At 37.8% G+C, this 22,977-nt stretch overlaps 3 protein-coding genes across 3 annotated transcripts; all 3 read right to left on the reverse strand.

The window, feature by feature from the left end:
* Positions 1-3,497: 3,497 nt before the first annotated feature.
* On the reverse strand, positions 3,498-8,191 carry LOC131842665 (facilitated trehalose transporter Tret1-like). The gene is made up of 3 exons (XM_059191235.1): positions 8,138-8,191; positions 6,452-6,587; positions 3,498-5,007 (listed from the first exon to the last, which is right to left on the reverse strand). Exons 1-3 carry the CDS (start codon positions 8,189-8,191, stop codon positions 3,632-3,634), a joined length of 1,566 nt encoding a protein of 521 aa, XP_059047218.1. The 3' UTR covers positions 3,498-3,631.
* Positions 8,192-13,228: 5,037 nt separating this feature from the next.
* On the reverse strand, positions 13,229-15,494 carry LOC131842493 (major heat shock 70 kDa protein Ba-like). Its single transcript, XM_059191031.1, has one exon. It carries the CDS (start codon positions 15,234-15,236, stop codon positions 13,335-13,337), a length of 1,902 nt encoding a protein of 633 aa, XP_059047014.1. The 5' UTR covers positions 15,237-15,494; the 3' UTR covers positions 13,229-13,334.
* Positions 15,495-20,477: 4,983 nt separating this feature from the next.
* On the reverse strand, positions 20,478-22,550 carry LOC131842510 (major heat shock 70 kDa protein Ba-like). Its single transcript, XM_059191060.1, has one exon. The coding sequence runs from the start codon at positions 22,501-22,503 to the stop codon at positions 20,602-20,604; it is 1,902 nt and encodes a 633-aa protein (XP_059047043.1). The 5' UTR covers positions 22,504-22,550; the 3' UTR covers positions 20,478-20,601.
* Positions 22,551-22,977: the final 427 nt, after the last annotated feature.

A 22,977-nucleotide genomic window follows, 5' to 3' on the forward strand; every position in this document is an offset into this window, starting at 1 on the left:
TACTTGATTAAAAAAGTACCTAATAGTATTTAAAAAAAATCAGTAAATAAGTAATCAGTTCCGATAACATACGAGTCAGTCGATTCAGTGCGAATTCAAAAATTATATGAAATGTAGTAATAATTATTATTATACAGTCCGGTTCTTCCCCGCTGTGATTGTCCAGATTTTTTTTTCTGACGTGTTTTATAACAGTAATTACAGGATATAAAAAAAACATACAACGATAAAACATATGAATAATGATTATATGTAATAATAATGTATATCTAATAATAATATATTAATACAGTTTATAAAAAAACTAGATATAAAATCGTATAAAATAAATAGAAAATAAATAAATGCGTTACTTAATTATCTAATTATTTATATTTATATACAAAAGAAAATAAATTTATTTATTTAAACAATTTTGTTAAACATACACCTTTATCAATAAGTAGCAACTCTCACGGATGCATTGCAAATCTTTGAATTTCTTACATTATTCTATACTATATCACGCATGCATTATACATATAAACCTTCCTCTTGAATCACTCTATCCATTGCTGAAGACTACATTAAAATCTGTTGCGTAATTTAAAAGATATAATCAGACAGACAGCGACGACGACTTTGTTTTATACTATATAAAAGATATCAATAACTTATTATACTATAACTGGTTAACATAAATAGTCAAATTAACAAAGATATGGTCTTACTTATTTACATGTTAATACCGATTTTAAAAGAACTTTTACTCGCAGATAGCTATATTAGAAGGAGTGATTTAAGCTACTTTTATTTTAGAAATTTAACTTAAACTAATAAAAATAAATCTACGCGGGCGAAGAGGCAGTTAGCATTTTGTACAGAAATAAATTTAAAACCGTTCATATTAAAACATGTATTTATTTGAAAAAAAAAAGTGAATTTCTATTAAATAATAATATATATATAAATAATAATAGAAATGTAGAATTCTGCATTACAGTGTAACCTTTGTATAAGAGTCACATTCCAACTAGTAAAATAATCCAAACGTGGAAGTTTCAGAGTATGGATGGATAGATGGATGTATGGATGTTTGTTTCTCTTTCACGCAAAAACTACTGAATGGATTTTAATGAAACTTTACAATAATATAGCTCAAACATCAGAATAACACAGGCTATAAATTTCACGCGAATGAAACCGCGAGCACAGGCATTATATAAAAAGAATAGCTTCTGTCTATAAATTCGACCATGCGGTATTTGTCGCCCGGTATATGAAGTAATATGTGCTACCTCCATCCCAAATGTTACGTACTATAGACGCCAAATTGCATGACGATTTGTTAAGCCGTTCCGTTTTGTATTATTTTTCATTTTAATTTATCTCTTGTACGAATTAAAGTTGATTACGCAAAGTAAACAATTTTAAATCTGTAATCAAAATAGTGTTATATATATAATAATATATAATAAAAATCAAATAAATATGTAGGCACAGACCGATTGTTATCGGTATGTGATTTATTTGTATAATTTTTTTATATGACCCGTATTTATACTATACAATAAAATATGAAATCAGTATATTTTTAAAATCACTGAATGATTTGCCTTTTTTTACTGTTCATCGAAATTATATTATTTTTTTATTATCAAAACGTGATATATGTAATACGGCTAAAAGAATTATTCTAAGAATACACACGTAGGTACAAAAAAGTTATAAATTTCTGATAAAAATACCCGAAATAGGTAATGTATATAAATGATTTATTACTACAAATTTGGATTATCATTAAAATGTTCACATAATCGCGAATTACGAAATGGCGTCTTGGTTATTTTAGGATGTTTTTGACATTTTATTAAATTGATTGTTTATTAATCATTGTATCTTTTATAATTTTTATTTATCAATTAAATCGTAGTTCTATTTAATTATAAAAGTTTTTGAAGTTGAAATTTATAATTATACACTAGCTACTCGCACGGGTATATATATGTATTATACATATAAATCTATCTCTTAAATCACTCTATCTGTTGCTAACAACTGCATTAAAATCAGTTACGTAGTTTAAAAGATTAAACGAACAGACACCGGAAGCGACTTGATTTTATACTATGTAAAGAGACTACAGAAGACTATTAAACATGTTTAATATTTATAATCTTGTGTAATCCCGAACGAACTAGTTAACTAGAGAGAGCACTCTGGGAAACGAACTATGCGAACTATATGCTGAAATCTTTCGGTTTCTAGTTAATTTTTTTTTTATAACACAGGGGACAAACGAGCATGCGGCTCACCTGATGGTAAGTGATTACCGCCGTCCATGAGCACCCGCAACACCAGGGGAATTGCAAGTACGTTGTCGGCCTTTTAAAAAGGAATAAGCTCTTTTCTTGAAGATTTCAATATCGTATCGATTCATTTGAAAAAATACTACAGCAGTCTAGCTAAGAAAAGAATGGATTCACATTACCTTGTTTAATTCTGTTGTATAGTAATTTGTAAGTAGTTGGAAGTCGAACTGGCAACTCTAAGCTTCTATGGTATACCCTCTGGATAGCCTCGTTCAGAGGCGAAACACGTGCCACAATATGGGTGTAGACCACAGATAATATAATATTACATAGTGTAGACACAATAACGGTCGGAATTTGATCAACAATAGAGATGGCCGTAACGCTACCTTTAGCGATGGTCAGTTTTTCGCACTGAATATTTGTGGTCTCACACATGCTAATGGTAGCGGATTTAAAAAAAATAATATAAATCAATTAAGTAAAATGTAAAATATAATGCATAAATAAAAGAATACTTTTACATTTTGAAATAGGGTTTTTTTGTTTGAAGAAATATTCAAACTGCTTAATTAACATAATCTCAGTTCAACCTCTGGTAACTGTTGCGTAATCTATACATACAAATAAAATTGGAGTGTCTGTTTGTAATATTGATATAACCGTTTTTTACTACATACATATGAATATAAATACGGTACAAAAATAACATTTTTTACCATTTTTGTCTGTCTGTCTGTCTGTCTGTTTGTACCGGCTAATCTCTGAAGTGGCTGGACGGATTTTGACGGGACTTTTTTGGCTGATAGCTAATGTAAGAAGGTGTAATTAAGGCTACTTTTATTTTTGAAAAATGAAGTTAAATCCCACGCGGACGCAGTCGCGGGAATAGCTAGTTATATAAATAAGAACGAACCTACGGGCAGAGCTAATATCACTGTTGTAGCACGAAATGTTGAATAATGTTATAGTTGAGATATTTACAATCAGTCAAAAATTCATTTAGATCGTTCACTACCAAACATTCTCTATCAATTTTTAAACACAACTTTATTTTCCAAAACGACTTTTTATATTATTCTTATATATTTCATTGTGTAACTATATTTTTTAAAAATCACTACTAAACTCTGTCAATTTTCTAACACAATTCTAATTTCCAAAACTATTTTTTGTATTATTTTTAAATGTTTTAATGTGTATCGATATTTTATAAAAATTGACAGTTAATGAAGACTGGATTATGAACGTTTTAAATGTTACACTTAATTCCAACATTACCACATTCGATTAAATACTAGGCTAGTCCTTTCTGACTGAACTGCATTGTTCTATTCTGTTCATGGTTGTAGTGTTTCCTTGTTTAATGGCTCCAATTGCTCCTCATCTAATGACAATGAACTCTCTTGCGTTTGTTTTTCCACTTGTGCCTCTGACTGGTGTAACGTCTCTGATGCCTTTGTATCACTACGTGTGACGCCTCTTAAGTTATCCTCTATTTCTTGTAACGTTTTACCCTTTGTTTCCGGTAACGTAAAGAACAGGAACACCAAACAAAGTAGCACCAATCCACCGTATATGATGTACGTCATCGGCAACCCCACAGCTTCCGTAAGAACTGGGAAGCATTTAACAGCCACGAAGAAATTTATTGAGAGTGATAAGACACTCAATCCACCAGCTAAGCCTCGATACTCTAACGGGAATATTTCGCCAGATATTGCAAATGGCATTGTTGAAATACCAATAGTTAATGAGAACATATAAATAGCTATCAAAGCAATGGGTACCACTTGACTGTCGGATGTAATATAACCTTCCTGCTTGGCATAAACGTACATCGCTTTGCCAAAGTACGATAAAACGCATATGGTACCACTTGAGAACAATACAATTCTTCTGTTGTAGTTCCTCATCACGTACACCGCTAATATGTTGCAGATCAATCTCTCTACGTCCAACGCTATCATTAGCACTCTTACGTTTGCTTCTGGTCCCACCACTTGCCTTATAATGTCCATAGCATACGAACTTATCACATTCAGTCCAGCCAATTGGAATACGAAGTATACCACCACCATTATTATTATTGGCTTGTAAAACTCGGGCTTCTTAAAGCACTGTCTCAAATATATAAAGTAATTTCTCACTTTTATTGTAAAAGGCAAATTTTCATCTTTATTGTTGACCGTCGTTATCATCCTTTGAGCGGTCATCATTTTATCTAACTCGTCCTCTTGCCGAGTTCCTTTACCACGCATATAATAGAATACTTCAGCTGCTTCCTCGTAGCGTCCTTTCGCTATCAACCAAGATGGCGATTCCTTTGTATAAAGAATCATAACCAAACTGGTGAAAGTGATAAATGAACACATCAAGGCGCATTGTTGCCAAGTATAAAAGGTGCCTAAAGTGTGGGAGACCAGGACTCCTATCGACAGGGATAAGGACACGCCAGTCAGGAAAGCACCACGGTTGATGGGGTCCGTCATTTCCGCTATGATGATAGAACATAAAGGTCCCAACATGCCCATAGCTACACCTTGAAGCAGTCTTGCGAAAATGAGACCGCTAACGCTGTTAACTATGACCAGAATAAACCAGCCAATTAGTAAGGGGAGTGCGCTCAAAATATGAGTCTTCTTTCTTCCAATTGTCCCCAATATCAAAGTTATAATGACATTGCCAACGATGAGGGCAAAGCCGATTACTGAGGCTGAAATAAAAGAAATACGTCAAGTTAATTGAAAATTGATGAACTAACCAGATAAGTAGTAACTGGCGCCTATGTTGTAATATTTATGAGGGTATATGATTAATGTAGTGGGTGCATTAATAATAAATTCAGTCTTCAGTCAAACTCCCAGAGTCTGTACTCAATTTGCCAGAACAAAATTCAAATGTGTCATAAAATATTGACTTTGTAAAAAAAGCTTATTATAAAATTGAAGAATTTATAAATAATAATGTTTTTGTAGAAAATATCTAACTTAGAATTCATAGCGCTGACAATGTTATTTGATTGAACAGAGATTAAGTGCGTAGCGATTTCTACGCCTAATCCTTGTTGTTAATTAAATATAAGTAAATCAATATTTATTTAAAAGAGCAACACACAAGTTTCTTGCTCATTCTTCTTGTGATGAGTCTGCATTCCGTATGAGCGGTAGAATAAAAAAACTTGACTATTCAAAAGTGCTTATATTAAGTTTATTTGAATAAAGATTATTTCTATTTCTATTTCTTGGTCGAATTTGCATTTTATTCACAACATGGTGACAGCGGTGGGATACGAACCCACGCCTCCGAAGAGACTGGTGGCATAAATATGAATAGTGAGTAAAATTGTAGTCAAACGGTGTGAACATTGAATCTATGAATGAAGAAATGAATTTTAAAATGATGAATGATGTTCTATCATCACTAAATTTAGCTTTACTGGTATGAAATAATGATTTTGAATTTTTTTGGGATGAATTTTGAACGAAATATGATCACAGAATTACTGATTTTGGCTTGGACAATAGAAGCCGAACACCAATGAAAAACGTAGCAAAAACAATTATAGACGAATTAATTCAAATCTAAGAAGCTTTATAATTATTTTATGACATTGCTTATGACTTTTTTAGCAAGTAAATTTTTATTTTGAAAGGAAAAAGATAAAATGGCATGTAGCAGCATACTTTATATATAGGTGAATATATAGGTATTTATTCTGTAGATCCTGAAACACACGATACTCACAAATATAATAATCTGTACATCTATACATATAAATAAAATCGGAGCGTCTGTAATATTTACCGTTTTTTACTACATGCATATGAATATAAATGCGATACATACACCAAAATAACATATTTTACAATTTCATCTGTCAGAGATTAGACGGAACAAACAGTGTTCCGGCTAATCTCTGAAATTACTGGACCGATTTTGACGGGACTTTTTTGGCAGGTAGCTGATATAATAAGGAGTAACTTAGGCTACTTTTATTTTAGAATAAATCTATGTTTTTTAGGGAAAAAATTTTAAAAATTCCACGCGGAAAAGTGGCGGGTACAGCTAGTCTTATATAATATAAAATGAACTTATACAATAAAACACACACAAAACAAAAGCATTGCAAGAATTAAAAAAAATATTCGTTTACTCACCTATCCATGATTCTTCTGCAACTGTAGCCTTGATATGCGACTCTGGTTTCCGTAGACTGGGTATCAGGATAGCGGAGAAGCCTATCACACATCCATGGCCCATTACGTTCATACAAACGCTGACAGTTAAAAAACACTGGAAGAAACAAACAAAATTTCTTTACATTCTGTTTATGTAATCTTCGTAAACAAATAACGGACCACCTTATGGAGTCGTAACCTTTTGTATGTACATATATAGTTCTTATGTATGTGTGTTTGTCACCTAACTCCTCGTACACGGCTGAACCGATTTAGATGAAATTTTGTATTTCGATGGGTTCTTAACTGGTTTTATATATATAACATGAACACAAAAAGGGCATGTTCTATGGAAAGCAAGAGCGTAATATTAAAAAATAAAAGAGTATTATAATAAAAAGAAATTAAATTATATTATTTTGTATATTTGTTTGTAACGAATGACGGCGTCGGTAATCTAGTTTAGGACGACGCTTTTTTCAGGTGGTCGCGCGTTCGATTCCTCGTACAATACAAACATTTGTATTCATGATTATGACTGTTTGTTGTTCTGGGTGTTTAAAATGTATATTATATATGTATTCACAAAAATGTATCTAAATATTTATATCAATTGTCTAGTATCCATAACCAAGTTCTGCTTACCTTGGGACTAGATGGCGCTTTGTTAATTGTACAGGGATATACTACTATATCTATTAAATAACAGATATTCGAGATAATTTACACAATGACAATACAAACAAACATATTCATTAATACAAATGTTTGCGCCGTGCGAGGGAAGCATTTCTCCGAAAAGATTTCACAAAATCTACATCTGGTTATTAGATTCGAACTAATAATTACATTTAAAAAAAAACATATAACAAAATTTCTTCCCTGCTTGAAAATAGAGGTTTATTTAGGTACTAGCTATTCGCCCCTGCTTCGCACGGGTGTACATGTATTATACATATAAATCGTCATCTTGAATCACTCTATCTATTAAAAAAACCCGCTTCAAAATCCATTTCATAGATTTAAGCATACATATGGACGGACAGACTGCGACAGCGACTTTGTTTTTATACTATATACTATAGGTACGTACTGAAATCTATTATGACATGAGTTTTTGCATACCATTTAATACAAAACAGCGTACTTGCATTTATTAATGAAATTTTTTCCTCAATTCCACGATTAATTTTATCGTTACGATAATTATAGAATTTCCTATATATACATACATTTAATACTATGCTCTGTAACAGGGAATACAAAGTAGCAAACTATACAATACTATATACTAGCTTTTACCCGCGGCTTTGATCGCATAACTTCATTACGAACTAACTACCTAGCTAGATGGTGCTGAAGTAGCAAAAAGTTGATATTTTATTTATTTAGATTTAAAAAAATGTTTTTTTTTAATATAAAGTATCCTATGTACATTCTAATATCTACAAGAACCTGTACATGTACATGTACAAAACAAAACATGTACAAAATTTCACGATGATCGGTGCAGTAGTTTTTGCGTGAAAGCGTAACTACAACAGCCTAATTTCACATTTATAATATTAGTAAGGATTTTATCAGCCACTACTATCAATTTAATAATATTAAATAAATTAAATTAACTAATAAAATAATAAAAAAAAATAGTTTTCTTCAAATTACCTGCCGCAAGAACGGCACTGACGACTCCTTAGTCTTTGGTTTTTCGTCTTCCATTTTAAAAATATATATATAACTGTATTAACAAATAATACTGGCAGTCGATTTAAAAAAATAAATCATATATTTTTTTTCACAAATAGAACATATTTTATCTGTCACTGAACGCGTGTTAAAGCACTATTTTTTTTTAATTTCGTTCAACCGTACACCATGCTACAGAAACACTTCTATACGTATATCGACAGTATTATATAGAATATGACTTGAACGTTATATTGTGTCCATTAACTTTTATAATTACATTCGACTTCAAAGTCAATTATTTTCATAAGATAACAATTAGTCGAGATTAGATAGTACAATCTATGCTGCAATATATATACATACATATATTTTGCTGAATAGAAAAATCAAGCTTTACAATTACTATATAGAAACTAATATATTACTATAAAGTGACCAGTTCTTTCTTCTTTCTGTTCCCGAAGAACATAGAAGAATACAGTTTCTTCTATGTTCTTCGGGAACAGAAAGAAAAAGTGAAAGTTAAGTTGGTATGAAAATTAGGATTTTTTCCAGTGAAGGTATGAAAAACCTGATGTCTTTCTTTTTTTATCAAATGATAGTTATATAGGTGTGTTTTTTAAAGGATAGTATGCAGTTAGGTCAGTGTGAATTCGCTAGGAATTAACGATGTTTTCCAGGAGGAACCGTGTGGAAGTCGACCCCATTGATATCAGCTACACACTATCAGCACAGATAAGAAAACATGTAGTAATATTATCTAATGTTTGGTATTATTAAAAATCACCAATTCTTGTATATTAACTAGAGATAGACTGTAAAAAGTCGTCTGCGTGGATGACTCTTTCTCACCTATTTCAGCCACTAAGCAGCTCATATATGTAAGTTGTGTTTCAGTTGTAGGGTGCTAATTAATCAATGAAAGAGGCATAACATCTCACATCTCTGGAATGACTTGTATCACATGATAACGTGATATCCGTAGTGCTGTTCAGGTATCGGTTACCACTTACCATCAGATGGGCCTTTAGCTTATTTGCCCTTCCAATTACGGCCTCAATAGTCTAGCGATTTAGCACATCTTACTTCCAATGGTCGCTGGTTCGATTCCTCGCACGGCACAAACATTTGTATTAATGAGTCTGATTGTATCGGACTAGCTGTCAGCTTGTTTGAAATTACATAAAAAAAATATTATTTACTCTTACAGATAAGGTAAACAGAAATAGGCAATGGACCGTATTGACATCAACCGCGGGCCGCATGCAAACCGCGGGCCGCGGTTTATACAGCTCTGCATTACAGAATTACGCGGGAAATTGCGGACGTATACATTTTTTTTATTTATGATAATAGAAGGGTGCATCCCCCTGTACTAACGGTTTACGCTGGCGGGGCACCAGTGGAGGATGATAAGATGAGCATGACGTCATCTCTGTTTGTATATCGTGACAAATTCATCAGGAATTTATCACGATGATTTCCAGGGGGAACCGCCTGAAAGGCAAACTGACATAGAACATTCATGTAGGACATTTTAGCCGCTTATGAAAGTCAAGTTTTTACATTATAATTTTTTTTCCCTACCGTCCAGTTCGGTATGTAGATCCAATTGGAAAGAACTGGCAAGAAACTCAATTGGATTACTTTTTTTTTAAAAGCCAGTTTATTTACAATGCATAGGTATTTATTTAGGTGTCTATGTCTAACATTAAATGAAAATCCCGTACATGAAAAGCTATTGCCATGCACGCTCGTCATTCAAGTCTGTATATAGGCGGTGGTCAGTCAATAAGATCATCAGTCCACATTACTAACAATCCGCTTTCCCCCGCCTGTACACATTCACATGGCTACATTGAATAGAATTCCCTCCGATTGATTCCCCGTACAATACAAACGGGGATCGAAATTACGACGGCCTAAGTCAAGGTTCGAACCCTAATGGTGCCCTCAGACTAAAGACGTATCCGTCATGCGGGAGATGGCCTTCAACCGCTCCATAAGTCCTTCCGCGGGTTTGGAGTGTCATCTGCACTCGCCTCTTATCATCCTGTGAAGCTGTAATGCTACGTTTACATTCAGCCGCTTCCCCTGCCACTCGCGCTGCCGGGCGACAACTGAGCGAGAGGGCTGAATGTAAAAACACGCTGCCACTCGCGCTGCCAGTCCTTTGACTCGCGCACGAAAAACCGATAATCGCCGGGCAGCGCGAGTGGCAGCGCGAATGGCATGGGAAGTGTTTACACTCTCGCGCTGCTCACTTCCCTGCCCACTCGGGCTGAGTGTAAATGGGGCATAAATGCTAGCTGCACCCAACACCATTAGAGTAGTTCGAAAAAAAAGCTGAATATATACAGTTATGTAGGATATTACTGAACAAAACAATAACATTAGAGGCATGTGTAATTGCATCATTAACGTGTTACCTACACCTACATTACGCAAGTATGGAATTTAATATACATGTAGAAGGTAATGCAGATAATTTGGTAGCACCGTACGTGTATGACAAACATATAGAAAGAAGAACAAACGAAGTCGTAATTATGTGTACTTTATGTGATAATAAATGGTTAGTCGAGGATTTGTTGAAAGAATTTGATGCATCCGGAGTAGTAGCTGAATCACACCTACTTTGCAATTATAACTATAATAATAATAATCTCAGGCCAATTCACACAGCACCATCTAGAGTTCTAGACCCAAGTTAAGCTCTAAAGCTTGTGTTATGGATACTAGATAACTGATACATATACAGAGATATTTTTTTTATAAATAAATACATATTATACATAGAAAACACCCAGACCTATACAAACAATAATACTCATGAATACAAATGTTTGTGCCGTGCGAGGAATCGAACCCGCGACCATCGGTCGTAAAGCGGTGTGCTAGACCGCTAGACCACCGAGGTCGTCAATAGACTATGTATATGTTATTTCTCTAACTATGGGATCTCTTGAACAAGCTCAGAGTCACTTAGAGGGCAATGGAGAGGGCTATGCTCGGAATTTCTCTGCGTGATCGTATCAGAAATGAGGAGATCCGCAGAAGAACCAGAGTGACCGACATAGCCCGAAGAATTGCGACACTGAAATGGCAATGAGCAGGGCACATAGCTCGTAGGACAGATGGCCGTTGGGGCAACAAAGTCCTCGAGTGGCGACCACGGACCGGAAGACGCAGCGTGGGAAGGCCACCAGCAAAGTGGACAAACGATCTGGTCAAGTTCGCTGGATGGCGAGCTGGATGCGAGCAGCGCAGGACCGATCATCGTGGAGATCTTTGGGGGAGGCCTATGTCCAGCAGTGGACGTCTTCCGGGCTGCGATGATGATGATGATGATATATATTACTGTAGAGTTTCGTTAAAATCCATTGAGTAGTTTTTGCATGAAAGAGTAACAAACATCCATGTATACATCCATACTATAAAAAAGTAATCATGATAATCATTAGCCCACTACAGTCCACTGTTGGACATAGGCCTCTCCCAATGCACGCCACTGAACAAGATCTTCTGCCCTTCTCTTCCAATTACTACCTACAACCCTATGTATGTATGTCGTCGCTCTACCTAGCTGTGAGGCTTCCTACACTACATTTGTCCATTCGCGGTTTCTACTCCAGAACACGCCTATTCCAGCGAGCATAAAAAAGTAAAATTACATTAAATACGATAGTACAATTCCTACATAAATAATTAAATATATCCTTAATTATATGTGTACGCATTAAAATATAACTATTAGATATCTTTGTTCTAAGGTTAGAAGACTGTACAAAGAATACAGAGGTAAATAAAGTAGGTTGTTTCTACCATATAAATATATAATAATAGTGTAAATTTAAAGTATTATAACTTTTTATAACAATAAAACACTAATGCCAAATATTAGTAGTCTATTAATACAACCAGAAGTAATACAACCGTTTTAATTTTCCCGCGCAAATAAATGTTGTCACAGATTAATTATTAAAATACGCACGACGCGTCGCGACGTGCCGCTCATTATAGCTGTATTATGTAATATTGTCCTAACTGTGGCTGTATGTTAAATATAAGTATTAACTTAACAACTCCAATTGAGTGATGGGGTTGTTTGTAATGAGGAAAAATAATAATGAACAAAACCATGTCCTCCTAGCGAACGTCGTTTTCAATTCTTGGTCAATTCGCCATGATAGGACGGAGCTAACGTCACATTCATGCTATCATAAAAAAAACATATATAGTACTTCAATACTAACTATTAGCATATTGGTAACACCCAGTAGTCATATGTCCATCCATTTTGAGTTGAATGTTATTACAACTAACGCCATCTGTTATGTAGTAGTGATACTTTTACTGTAGTCTTTATAGTTGCTTATTTAAAACCAATGCTTTAAATCACTAGCATAAATTTGCAATTCATGGCAAGTCAATTAATAGTGTTTTGCTGTTATACTTTTATAAAACAAATATAAGTATCGCAGGCATCAGGCGGCTTACCTCAGGGCATATTCCCACAGTAATGTTTTTATGTAATATTTCCTATTATGTTTATTCTTAAATAATCCAACTGCACATATATATCCAAGTTAATACACGAATGGCGCTACTATAGCAATACTACTTTTGTAGAAGTTACTACACCTGTGAGTATTCAATGTTGCGAAACTACATAGTTAATCTTATATATTTTCTTTCCAGAAGAATTTAAATGAAACTCAGCGCATAGACTTGAGTTCATGACTCATACAAATACAAAGGAGTTTTTATTTAAAAAAATATTAGATAGGTATATGGCTTATTTCATGAGAATGAAATTCATTACGGTCTAAATAATTGGTACTATTAATCTGTAAGAACTATATAGAACATTTATATATTCAAAAACTAAAATGGTAACTTGACTTCTACAAGAAATTACTATTTATTTAAAAATAGTACAGTTAACTTGAATTTGGTTATAACATCTATTAGGTAAAACCTACTATTATGTGTGATGTGATTTCAAGAAACAACACATTCGTAACTTAATCAATTTATTTTTTATTCATTCTACTTGTACAACATGATGATCATCTGCTGCAGTTTTAATTAATATCAGTCTTAAACTTATTATCACAATACCTATATTAGAACAAAATAAGACTAGAACTAAACTACTGAGACTGTCCACTTAATCAACCTCCTCGACGGTGGGCCCGTCGCCCCTGGGCTGGTACGCGTTTCCTCCGGGCGCTGCCCCGGTCGCGGCGCCGTGCAGCTTGCTCATGATGGGCGAGCACGCGCGCTGCACGTCCTGCAGCTTGTGCTCGTACTCCTCCCGCTCGGCGAGCGTGTTGTTGTCCAGCCAGCGCAGCGCCTCCTCGCACTGGCTGCGCGCGGTGCTCTTGTCCTGCTCGCTCAGCTTGTCGCCGGCCTCCTCCAGCGCCTGCTTCACGCCGAACACGTACGCCTCCAGCTGGTTGCGCGCTGCCACCCGCTGCCGCTGCTTCTCGTCCTCCTCCTTGTAGCGCTCCGCCTCCGACACCATGCGATCGATCTCGGCCTGCGACAGGCGTCCCTTGTCGTTCTTGATCACGATGTTCTTGCTGCGCCCCGTGCTGTTCTCCTTAGCGGACACGTTCAGGATGCCGTTGGCGTCCATGTCGAAGGTGACGTCGATCTTCGGCACTCCCCGCGGCGCCGGCGGTATGCCGGTCAGGTCGAACGTGCCCAACCGGTTGTTGTCCTTGGTCATCGCGCGCTCGCCCTCGTACACTTGGATCGTGACGGCGGGCTGGTTGTCCGAGTACGTGGTGAACGTCTGCGTCTGCTTGCACGGGATCTTGCAGTTGCGCTCGATGATCTTCGTCATGACGCCGCCCGCTGTCTCGATGCCCAGCGATAGAGGAGCCACGTCCACCAGCAGCACGTCCTGGATTTTGGAGTCGCTCTCGCCGCTCAAGATGGCGGCCTGCACGGCGGCGCCGTAGGCCACCGCCTCGTCGGGGTTGATGGAGAAGTTCAACTGTTTGCCGCAGAAGAAGTTCTGCAGTAGGCTCTGCACCTTGGGGATCCTGGTGGAGCCGCCGACGAGCACCACATCGTGGATCTGGCTCTTGTCCAGTTTGGCGTCCTTGAGGGCCTTCTCCACAGGCTCCAGGGTGCCGCGGAACAGGTCCGAGTTGAGTTCCTCAAAGCGCGCACGCGACACTCGCGTGTAGAAGTCGACGCCTTCATAGAGCGCGTCGATCTCGATGGTGGCCTCGGTGCTGGAGGAGAGCGTGCGCTTGGCGCGCTCGGCGGCGGTGCGCAGACGGCGCAGCGCGCGCGGGTTAACAGTCATATCTTTCTTGTACTTGCGCTTGAACTCTTCCGCGAGATGGTTCACCAACCGGTTGTCGAAATCCTCGCCGCCGAGGTGCGTGTCGCCGGCCGTCGCCCTCACCTCGAATAGGGAGCCCTCGTCGATGGTAAGGATGGACACGTCAAACGTGCCGCCGCCCAGGTCGAAAATGAGCACGTTGCGCTCGCCCTTGAGGTTCTTGTCGAGGCCGTAGGCGAGCGCCGCGGCGGTGGGCTCGTTGATGATGCGCAGCACATTCAGGCCGGCGATGGCGCCCGCATCCTTGGTGGCCTGTCGCTGTGAGTCGTTGAAGTAGGCCGGCACTGTGATCACTGCGTCGCGCACCGCCGTGCCCAGGTACGCCTCGGCCGTCTCCCTCATCTTGGTGAGTACCATGCTGCTCACCTCCTCCGGCGCGAACCGCTTCGTCTCTCCCTTGAACTGGACCTGTATCTTGGGCTTGCTGCAGTCGTTGATCACCTTGAAGGGCCAGTGCTTCATGTCCTGCTGGATCTTGGGGTCGTCATACTTGCGGCCGATCAGTCGCTTGGCGTCGAACACCGTGTTGCCGGGGTTGAGGGCGACCTGGTTCTTGGCCGCGTCGCCGATGAGCCGCTCCGTGTCCGTGAACGCCACGTACGACGGCGTGGTCCGGTTGCCCTGGTCGTTCGCGATGATCTCCACGTTGCCATGTTGCCAAACACCAACGCACGAGTACGTAGTGCCGAGGTCGATTCCTATAGCTGGCATTTTATTCTTGCAATTCTTCAACTTTACACTTTATAATAAATCAACAACCCTGGATGTATCTTCTATGTTCAATAACAAAATATAGCTTCGCTTTTTCTTTCTTACTGTAATTTATTACTTTCGATTCTCAATACACTCAAAATATCAGTAATTCAAGTTATATTATCGCTTCAATTTCTATTTCTCGCTTGAACTTTGTTCGCGTAAAGTAAACGTCGAGTTAGTTACTAGACTTGTTTGTAGTTTCGATTTTCAAATAAGAATGAGTTCCCGCGCCGCCGACCGAGTTTATATATTAAACGAATGGGATTCCAGTAAATTCTAGAGATTTCTCGAATGGGCCAATGATGTCGAACCTTCGAGAATCTCTGAGAACGACCAATCAGCTCGTATGAAAGAAAGAGATAGTTATATGTTTGTATTGATTTATTGGAGGAAAGTGTGACATGTTATAAAATTGCCCATATAGACGGGAGAATATTCCTAAGTAATGTAATCATATTTTTTATCTACAATACTGTACATTATAATCGTTACAGTGCCTAATGAACTTTTACATCCTAAAGAATTCAAAATACTTAATCATCATCTGCTTCTTCCTTACCCCGTTTATTTGGGAGTCGGCATAATATGTTTTTCTCGTCCATTCATCCCTGTTCGCAGTCATCTCGTTATTTACTTCCTTTCTTATCATATAATCTTTCACACAGTCCATCCAATTCAAAACTCTTAATGTAAATTAATTATTCTTTACAACCAAATACTGGTTAAAGGAGGTCCTCGATCCTAAACAATTCTACATTCTTAATGTAAATTATTATTTTTAACCTAATACCTACTGGTGAAAGAAGATTCTCGATTTTATAGAATTCTATTACATGTTATATGTTGTATCTTCTGCAAATTCTAATTTAGAGGTTTCTTTTTGCTATTACTAGCATAATAATATGATAAATAATCCCTATAGAATGTAAAAGTAAAAAATGTTTGACTTTTATATTAAGTATAGATTATTCATTATTAATTAATATATAATAATAGACAATATCTCTGTTCTGTGAATATGATAGACCAGTAACTTATCCGTTTATATCCGTCGAAAGATATAGTACTTTTAATTATGTGAACAAATTTAACATAACATTAAATTCCTGCGTTGTCTGTTTTTTTACGAAATATTTCACTGTCTATTAAAACTCACGCAAGCAAAACCGCGGACTATACTTTGTACATATAACGGAATTATAATGAAATAAATTCATTACTGTAATTAATTAGTTTGGTAAAAAAAACAATACGGGAGAAAGAACATAAAAACAATGGGGAAATTTTAAAACCAAATGTGTTCACACAGTGGGAAAAATCGAGAAGCGAAATCTAGAGACTCTTAAACAAGGATAGCAATAACTTCTATTTCACTTTAGCACTTGAACGGTGTGACCTGATTTAGTACATGTTTGCGCCTTTAGCACCTTTTTCATATCTCTAGTAACGTTTTAATACAAGTAATTTGGAAGATATTTCATTTTTATTATTTTAAAGATTAGGGGGTTACAAGTTTTATCGATTAAAAACATTGTGATGAATAAATTAGTACCATCTCAGCAATATTTATTGAATAAAAAATAGTCTGTTTGCACACCACATATCACAATAATGTGATTTAGCACTTTTTATTTTTAAATGGTATCACAATTACAGCACTGTAGTATATCCTACAATACACAGAAAGTTATTCATTTTATACGACTTCATACTCAATACTATAATATAACTAAGCTATAGATGTACCTAATAATTAATAGCAGATATGTATTTGTACAATGTAATTGCTTGGCTGAAAGGAAATTTTTAGGGCCGTAAAATACTTAATTAATCAAAGCACATACCAGTATTTCATTACGACAATAACTTTTCGTGTTCATTGAAAATTGAAATTGAAGTATCAATAAACTTAGAAAAAATGAACCAAATTGGACATTAGCCAGGAATATAATTTTATCAAATTTTATTACTAAATCAATGAAAGAATAATCGTTATATAGCTACATTATGATATATTTAATAGTCAGATTTATAACATTATTTACTACACAATAAAAAAGTAACAATATTTTAAATAATGGGAATCTGTTAGTGAAATAGTCAAAAGCACCAAAAGCAAATCTTGAAACAAATATCACGAAGACTACATCCAATAGATGTCGCTGTTACTAACATTCATTAACAAATTGAATCCAAACGGATTCTAATATTACCAATAATTAATTAACTAAGTATACGTTCTTTATATTATTTTTTTTATAATAATTAAATTATCAGTAACATTCTTTTTATTTATTTATTTATTAAAGGAAAACCAAGGCTGACTATACACATTTTATTATCTTTTATTTACTTCAATAAGGTTTAATATTTATTTCAAACTAGCTAGAATTTAATTTTATTTTTCTAAAATAAAAGTGGCCTAAGTCTCTCCTTATTACATCAGCTACCTGCCAAAAAAATATAGTAAAAAACGGTTATTTCAATATTACAAATAGACACTCCAATTTTATTTATTTGTATAGATAAGAAATATCTGGCATACAACCACAGATCCTATAAAGAGTAGATTGCAAGTAAATAACGAATACCGCCAAATAAATGTAAATCATAGACAATAATGTTTTTTTTTTTGTTATTTTTATAATATTGTGTAGGTAGGTATAATAAGATTCTGAACAGAAAATAAATATTTTTCTCTAAGGAAAGTGTTTCTCTTTATACTCGTTTTTAATTTATAATTCTTCACATTAGGTACAGTTAATGAAAATGAATGTTAAAATGTTTTCAATTAAATAATCTAGAGTCTTTAGATATGTAACGTCTAGTTAAAGGCAGATCCAGGGGGGTCATGGGGGTCATGACCCCATCCCTGAGCACAGGACCACTAATTGAACATAATGATTTTGTTTATATATGTTTTGTCACCATACAGATTTTATGTAACTACATACCTTCAATATTTTATTAATTATATTTACATAGTGCTTCTCTGCTAGTCTCAAAGAGAATATGTACGTTTATATGTACAAGTTATTAAGTGTTAAGTTTTTTAAGTGTACAATAAAGTAATATTTATAGGTACAGTACTTACGCACATTAATAAAATACATACTTTTTCCTTATATCTATTGTTATCAAAATTAAATTATAAGTTCTTAAATTAACCATGACTATATGACCCCCTCCTGGAGCCTATGCTGGATCCGCCCTTGCGTCTAGTATCTAGACAGTACCTTTTTTTATTGAGTTGTTTGAGCTATTGCTTAGACCTATAACACTGCGACCTACATAGATCTATTGTGCACGCCCTTTTTCAAAGTTCGCTACCTAGACCCGTCAGGGACAAGAATTGAAAGATATTCTAAGAAGCGATGGTTTTTATCTCCTCAGGATCGAGTGTAAACTTTCCAAAGGACATTCATTTCATTTATGCATGAGTGGGCTACGACCACGTAGGATGTGTAGTGGCGTTTCCTCTACAGCTTTCATATGTTTAGCCAATTTGCAGTGTCCAGTGAAGGCCCTAGTCAAGATGCATATAGTGTTTTTACTCAATAATCTATTGGAGTATTTGCTCGAGTAGGCCGCTATTAGGGCTTTTGAATGTACTAATCCTGCCATATTCTGCCAGTGATTCAATCCTTCCTGTTGGATAATTAGTTTGAGATGACCCAGTTTTAAGCAACGAGGCACGCCACAGAAGGTTCAGGGCCCTGTTGGGCGATTTTTGCCCCTAACTTTGGCAGTTAGTTGGCAATATCATTGCCTTCAATGTTTGAGTGTGGACCTATCTACATATATTATTTATGCTTCCTACTTCATTTAGTGGCAAGATACAGTTTCAAATAAGTTTAGATCGAATTTTGTATTAGTGAAGGTAGTACCTAATGACTGTTTATTTGCGATGATAATAAATATCTGATACAGTTGTGGCAGTAATTATAATAAAAGTTTTTTACTATCCACAGATTTCAAATAATACATAGTCTAAATCAGAGGTTCAAAAAACTTTTTGTGTCCCAGACCCCTTGCAAAATTTTTGGTTTTGGGTAGATTCATACCTGATATTGATTTTTTGTAAATTTCTAACTGTAGTAAAGTTTAGTGTTAAAAACAAAGTAAAAACAAGATGACCGCTGTCGTAGACCCCTTACCATTTGTCATAGACCCCTGGGGGTCGACATAGACCACTTTGGGAATCCCTGGTCTAAATAATCTGCAGCATCTCATTTGAACTATTTATTATTTACGATTATTAAAGGAAGTTGAAAATAAAACGAATGTTTTTATTAAGTAATTTATTTACTTTATTGATAAAATTTTATGACAATACATTATCATCGAATGGGTTGAAATGAAAACACAATAATCCCTTAACTACATACGTATAATTATTACACTAAACAGATCCACTTCCTCTTCTCTATGGTATTTGTTAATGTTTAGCATTTTCGACAGAGGGCGCGCATCCTATTTTTTTCAATAACAAATGTTGATTTGGAATCGCTAAAATTTAGCTTAAAGTTAGAGTTTAATATATTTTACAGGTCTTAATACAAAATAATGTAAACTTGTTAAATTATGATGACTATTTTTAAACATTGAAGCCACTCTTAGATGTCCAAAGGAATACTAGATGGCATTACCTTAGCAAGGCTATTTTTGTACTATTTAACGTCATGATTTACGAAACTATGTGAATATTCTTCCAGTAAATGAATTGAGCTTCCATTCCTATCTATTTAACTTAACGGATTTTGATAAAACTTACTACACAGATAGACCAGAGCTCATGCTCATACCGTCTTTACTTATAATAATTCGGTGGGGGAAAGTGATTGTTAGTAATGTGGACTCTCGACCCCATTGCTAGCAATGTACCATGTCAGATTAACCTCCACGCGGTTCCCCCTGGAAACCATCGTGATAAATTCCAGGTGAATTTATCACGACGGACTAACTGACCTGACTTTATACATGAAAAAAATCAGTGAGAATTCTGTATGTATATTATATTATCAATATTAAATAGTAGTTACTACAATAATTATTATTTGCAAGTACTGTATATCAAAGATCGAATTGAATTTCATTTTAATAACTATCAGATAACAGCAACTAATGTCTAATAGGGTTCTAATTAATAAATAAAACAGAAAATATGTTAATAAATTAAATTTATTTACAGTTCTTACATTCTACTTGTACAACATGATGATCATCTGCTGCAGTTTTAATTAATATCAGTCTTAAACTTATTATCACAATACTTATTAGAACAAAATAAGACTAGAACTAAACTACTGAGACTGTCCACTTAATCAACCTCCTCGACGGTGGGCCCGTCGCCCCTGGGCTGGTACGCGTTTCCCCCGGGCGCTGCCCCGGTCGCGGCGCCGTGCAGCTTGCTCATGATGGGCGAGCACGCGCGCTGCACGTCCTGCAGCTTGTGCTCGTACTCCTCCCGCTCGGCGAGCGTGTTGTTGTCCAGCCAGCGCAACGCCTCCTCGCACTGGCTGCGCGCGGTGCTCTTGTCCTGCTCGCTCAGCTTGTCGCCGGCCTCCTCCAGCGCCTGCTTCACGCCGAACACGTACGCCTCCAGCTGGTTGCGCGCTGCCACCCGATGCCGCTGCTTCTCGTCCTCCTCCTTGTAGCGCTCCGCCTCCGACACCATGCGGTCGATCTCGGCCTGCGACAGCCGTCCCTTGTCGTTCTTGATCACGATGTTCTTGCTGCGCCCCGTGCTGTTCTCCTTAGCGGACACGTTCAGGATGCCGTTGGCGTCCATGTCGAAGGTGACGTCGATCTTCGGCACTCCCCGCGGCGCCGGCGGTATGCCGGTCAGGTCGAACGTGCCCAACCGGTTGTTGTCCTTGGTCATCGCGCGCTCGCCCTCGTACACTTGGATCGTGACGGCGGGCTGGTTGTCCGAGTACGTGGTGAACGTCTGCGTCTGCTTGCACGGGATCTTGCAGTTGCGCTCGATGATCTTCGTCATGACGCCGCCCGCTGTCTCGATGCCCAGCGATAGAGGAGCCACGTCCACCAGCAGCACGTCCTGGATTTTGGAGTCGCTCTCACCGCTCAAGATTGCGGCCTGCACGGCGGCGCCGTAGGCCACCGCCTCGTCGGGGTTGATGGAGAAGTTCAACTGTTTGCCGCAGAAGAAGTTCTGCAGTAGGCTCTGCACCTTGGGGATCCTGGTGGAGCCCCCGACGAGTACCACGTCGTGGATCTGGCTCTTGTCTAGTTTAGCGTCCTTGAGGGCCTTCTCCACAGGCTCCAGGGTGCCGCGGAACAGGTCCGAGTTGAGTTCCTCAAAGCGCGCACGCGACACTCGCGTGTAGAAGTCGACGCCTTCATAGAGCGCGTCGATCTCGATGGTGGCCTCGGTGCTGGAGGAGAGCGTGCGCTTGGCGCGCTCGGCGGCGGTGCGCAGACGGCGCAGCGCGCGCGGGTTAACAGTCATATCTTTCTTGTACTTGCGCTTGAACTCTTCCGCGAGATGGTTCACCAGCCGGTTGTCGAAATCCTCGCCGCCGAGGTGCGTGTCGCCGGCCGTCGCCCTCACCTCGAATAGGGAGCCCTCGTCGATGGTAAGGATGGACACGTCAAACGTGCCGCCGCCCAGGTCGAAAATGAGCACGTTGCGCTCGCCCTTGAGGTTCTTGTCGAGGCCGTAGGCGAGCGCCGCGGCGGTGGGCTCGTTGATGATGCGCAGCACATTCAGGCCGGCGATGGCGCCCGCATCCTTGGTGGCCTGTCGCTGTGAGTCGTTGAAGTAGGCCGGCACCGTGATCACTGCGTCGCGCACCGCCGTGCCCAGGTACGCCTCGGCCGTCTCCCTCATCTTGGTGAGCACCATGCTGCTCACCTCCTCCGGCGCGAACCGCTTCGTCTCTCCCTTGAACTGGACCTGTATCTTGGGCTTGCTGCAGTCGTTGATCACCTTGAAGGGCCAGTGCTTCATGTCCTGCTGGATCTTGGGGTCGTCATACTTGCGGCCGATCAGTCGCTTGGCGTCGAACACCGTGTTGCCGGGGTTGAGGGCGACCTGGTTCTTGGCCGCGTCGCCGATGAGCCGCTCCGTGTCCGTGAACGCCACGTACGACGGCGTGGTCCGGTTGCCCTGGTCGTTCGCGATGATCTCCACGTTGCCATGTTGCCAAACACCAACGCACGAGTACGTAGTGCCGAGGTCGATTCCTATAGCTGGCATTTTATTCTTGCAATTCTTCAACTTTACACTTTATAATAAATCAACAACCCTGGATGTATCTTCTATGTTCAATAACAAAATATAGCTTCGCTTTTTCTTTCTTACTGTAATTTATTACTTTCGATTCTCAATACACTCAAAATATCAGTAATTCAAGTTATATTATTGCTTCAATTTCTATTTCTCGCTTGAACTTTGTTCGCTTAAAGTAAACGTCGAGTTAGTTACTAGACTTGTTTGTAGTTTCGATTTTCAAATAAGAATGAGTTCCCGCGCCGCCGACCGAGTTTATATATTAAACGAATGGGATTCCAGTAAATTCTAGAGATTTCTCGAATGGGCCAATGATGTCGAACCTTCGAGAATCTCTGAGAACGACCAATCAGCTCGTATGAAAGAAAGAGATAGTTATATGTTTGTATTGATTTATTGGAGGAAAGTGTGACATGTTATAAAATTGCCCATATAGACGGG

This window comes from Achroia grisella, unplaced genomic scaffold (genome assembly GCF_030625045.1).
Source record: "Achroia grisella isolate CSIRO2021 unplaced genomic scaffold, CSIRO_AGI_Agris_v1 utg241, whole genome shotgun sequence".
Classification (NCBI taxonomy): Eukaryota; Metazoa; Arthropoda; class Insecta; order Lepidoptera; family Pyralidae; genus Achroia; species Achroia grisella.

What these genes read in the sequence shown, in the direction of transcription:
- LOC131842510 (XM_059191060.1), bottom strand. Translation starts at nt 22,503, where the DNA reads ATGCCAGCTATAGGAATCGACCTCGGCACTACGTACTCGTGCGTTGGT.
- LOC131842665 (XM_059191235.1), bottom strand. Translation starts at nt 8,191, where the DNA reads ATGGAAGACGAAAAACCAAAGACTAAGGAGTCGTCAGTGCCGTTCTTG. An exon ending in CAGTGCCGTTCTTGCGGCAG is followed by an intron (nt 6,588 to 8,137) that starts GTAATTTGAAGA and finishes TGTTTCTTCCAG; the next exon opens with TGTTTTTTAACTGTCAGCGT. An exon ending in TGCAGAAGAATCATGGATAG is followed by an intron (nt 5,008 to 6,451) that starts GTGAGTAAACGA and finishes CTTTTATTTCAG; the next exon opens with CCTCAGTAATCGGCTTTGCC.
- LOC131842493 (XM_059191031.1), bottom strand. Translation starts at nt 15,236, where the DNA reads ATGCCAGCTATAGGAATCGACCTCGGCACTACGTACTCGTGCGTTGGT.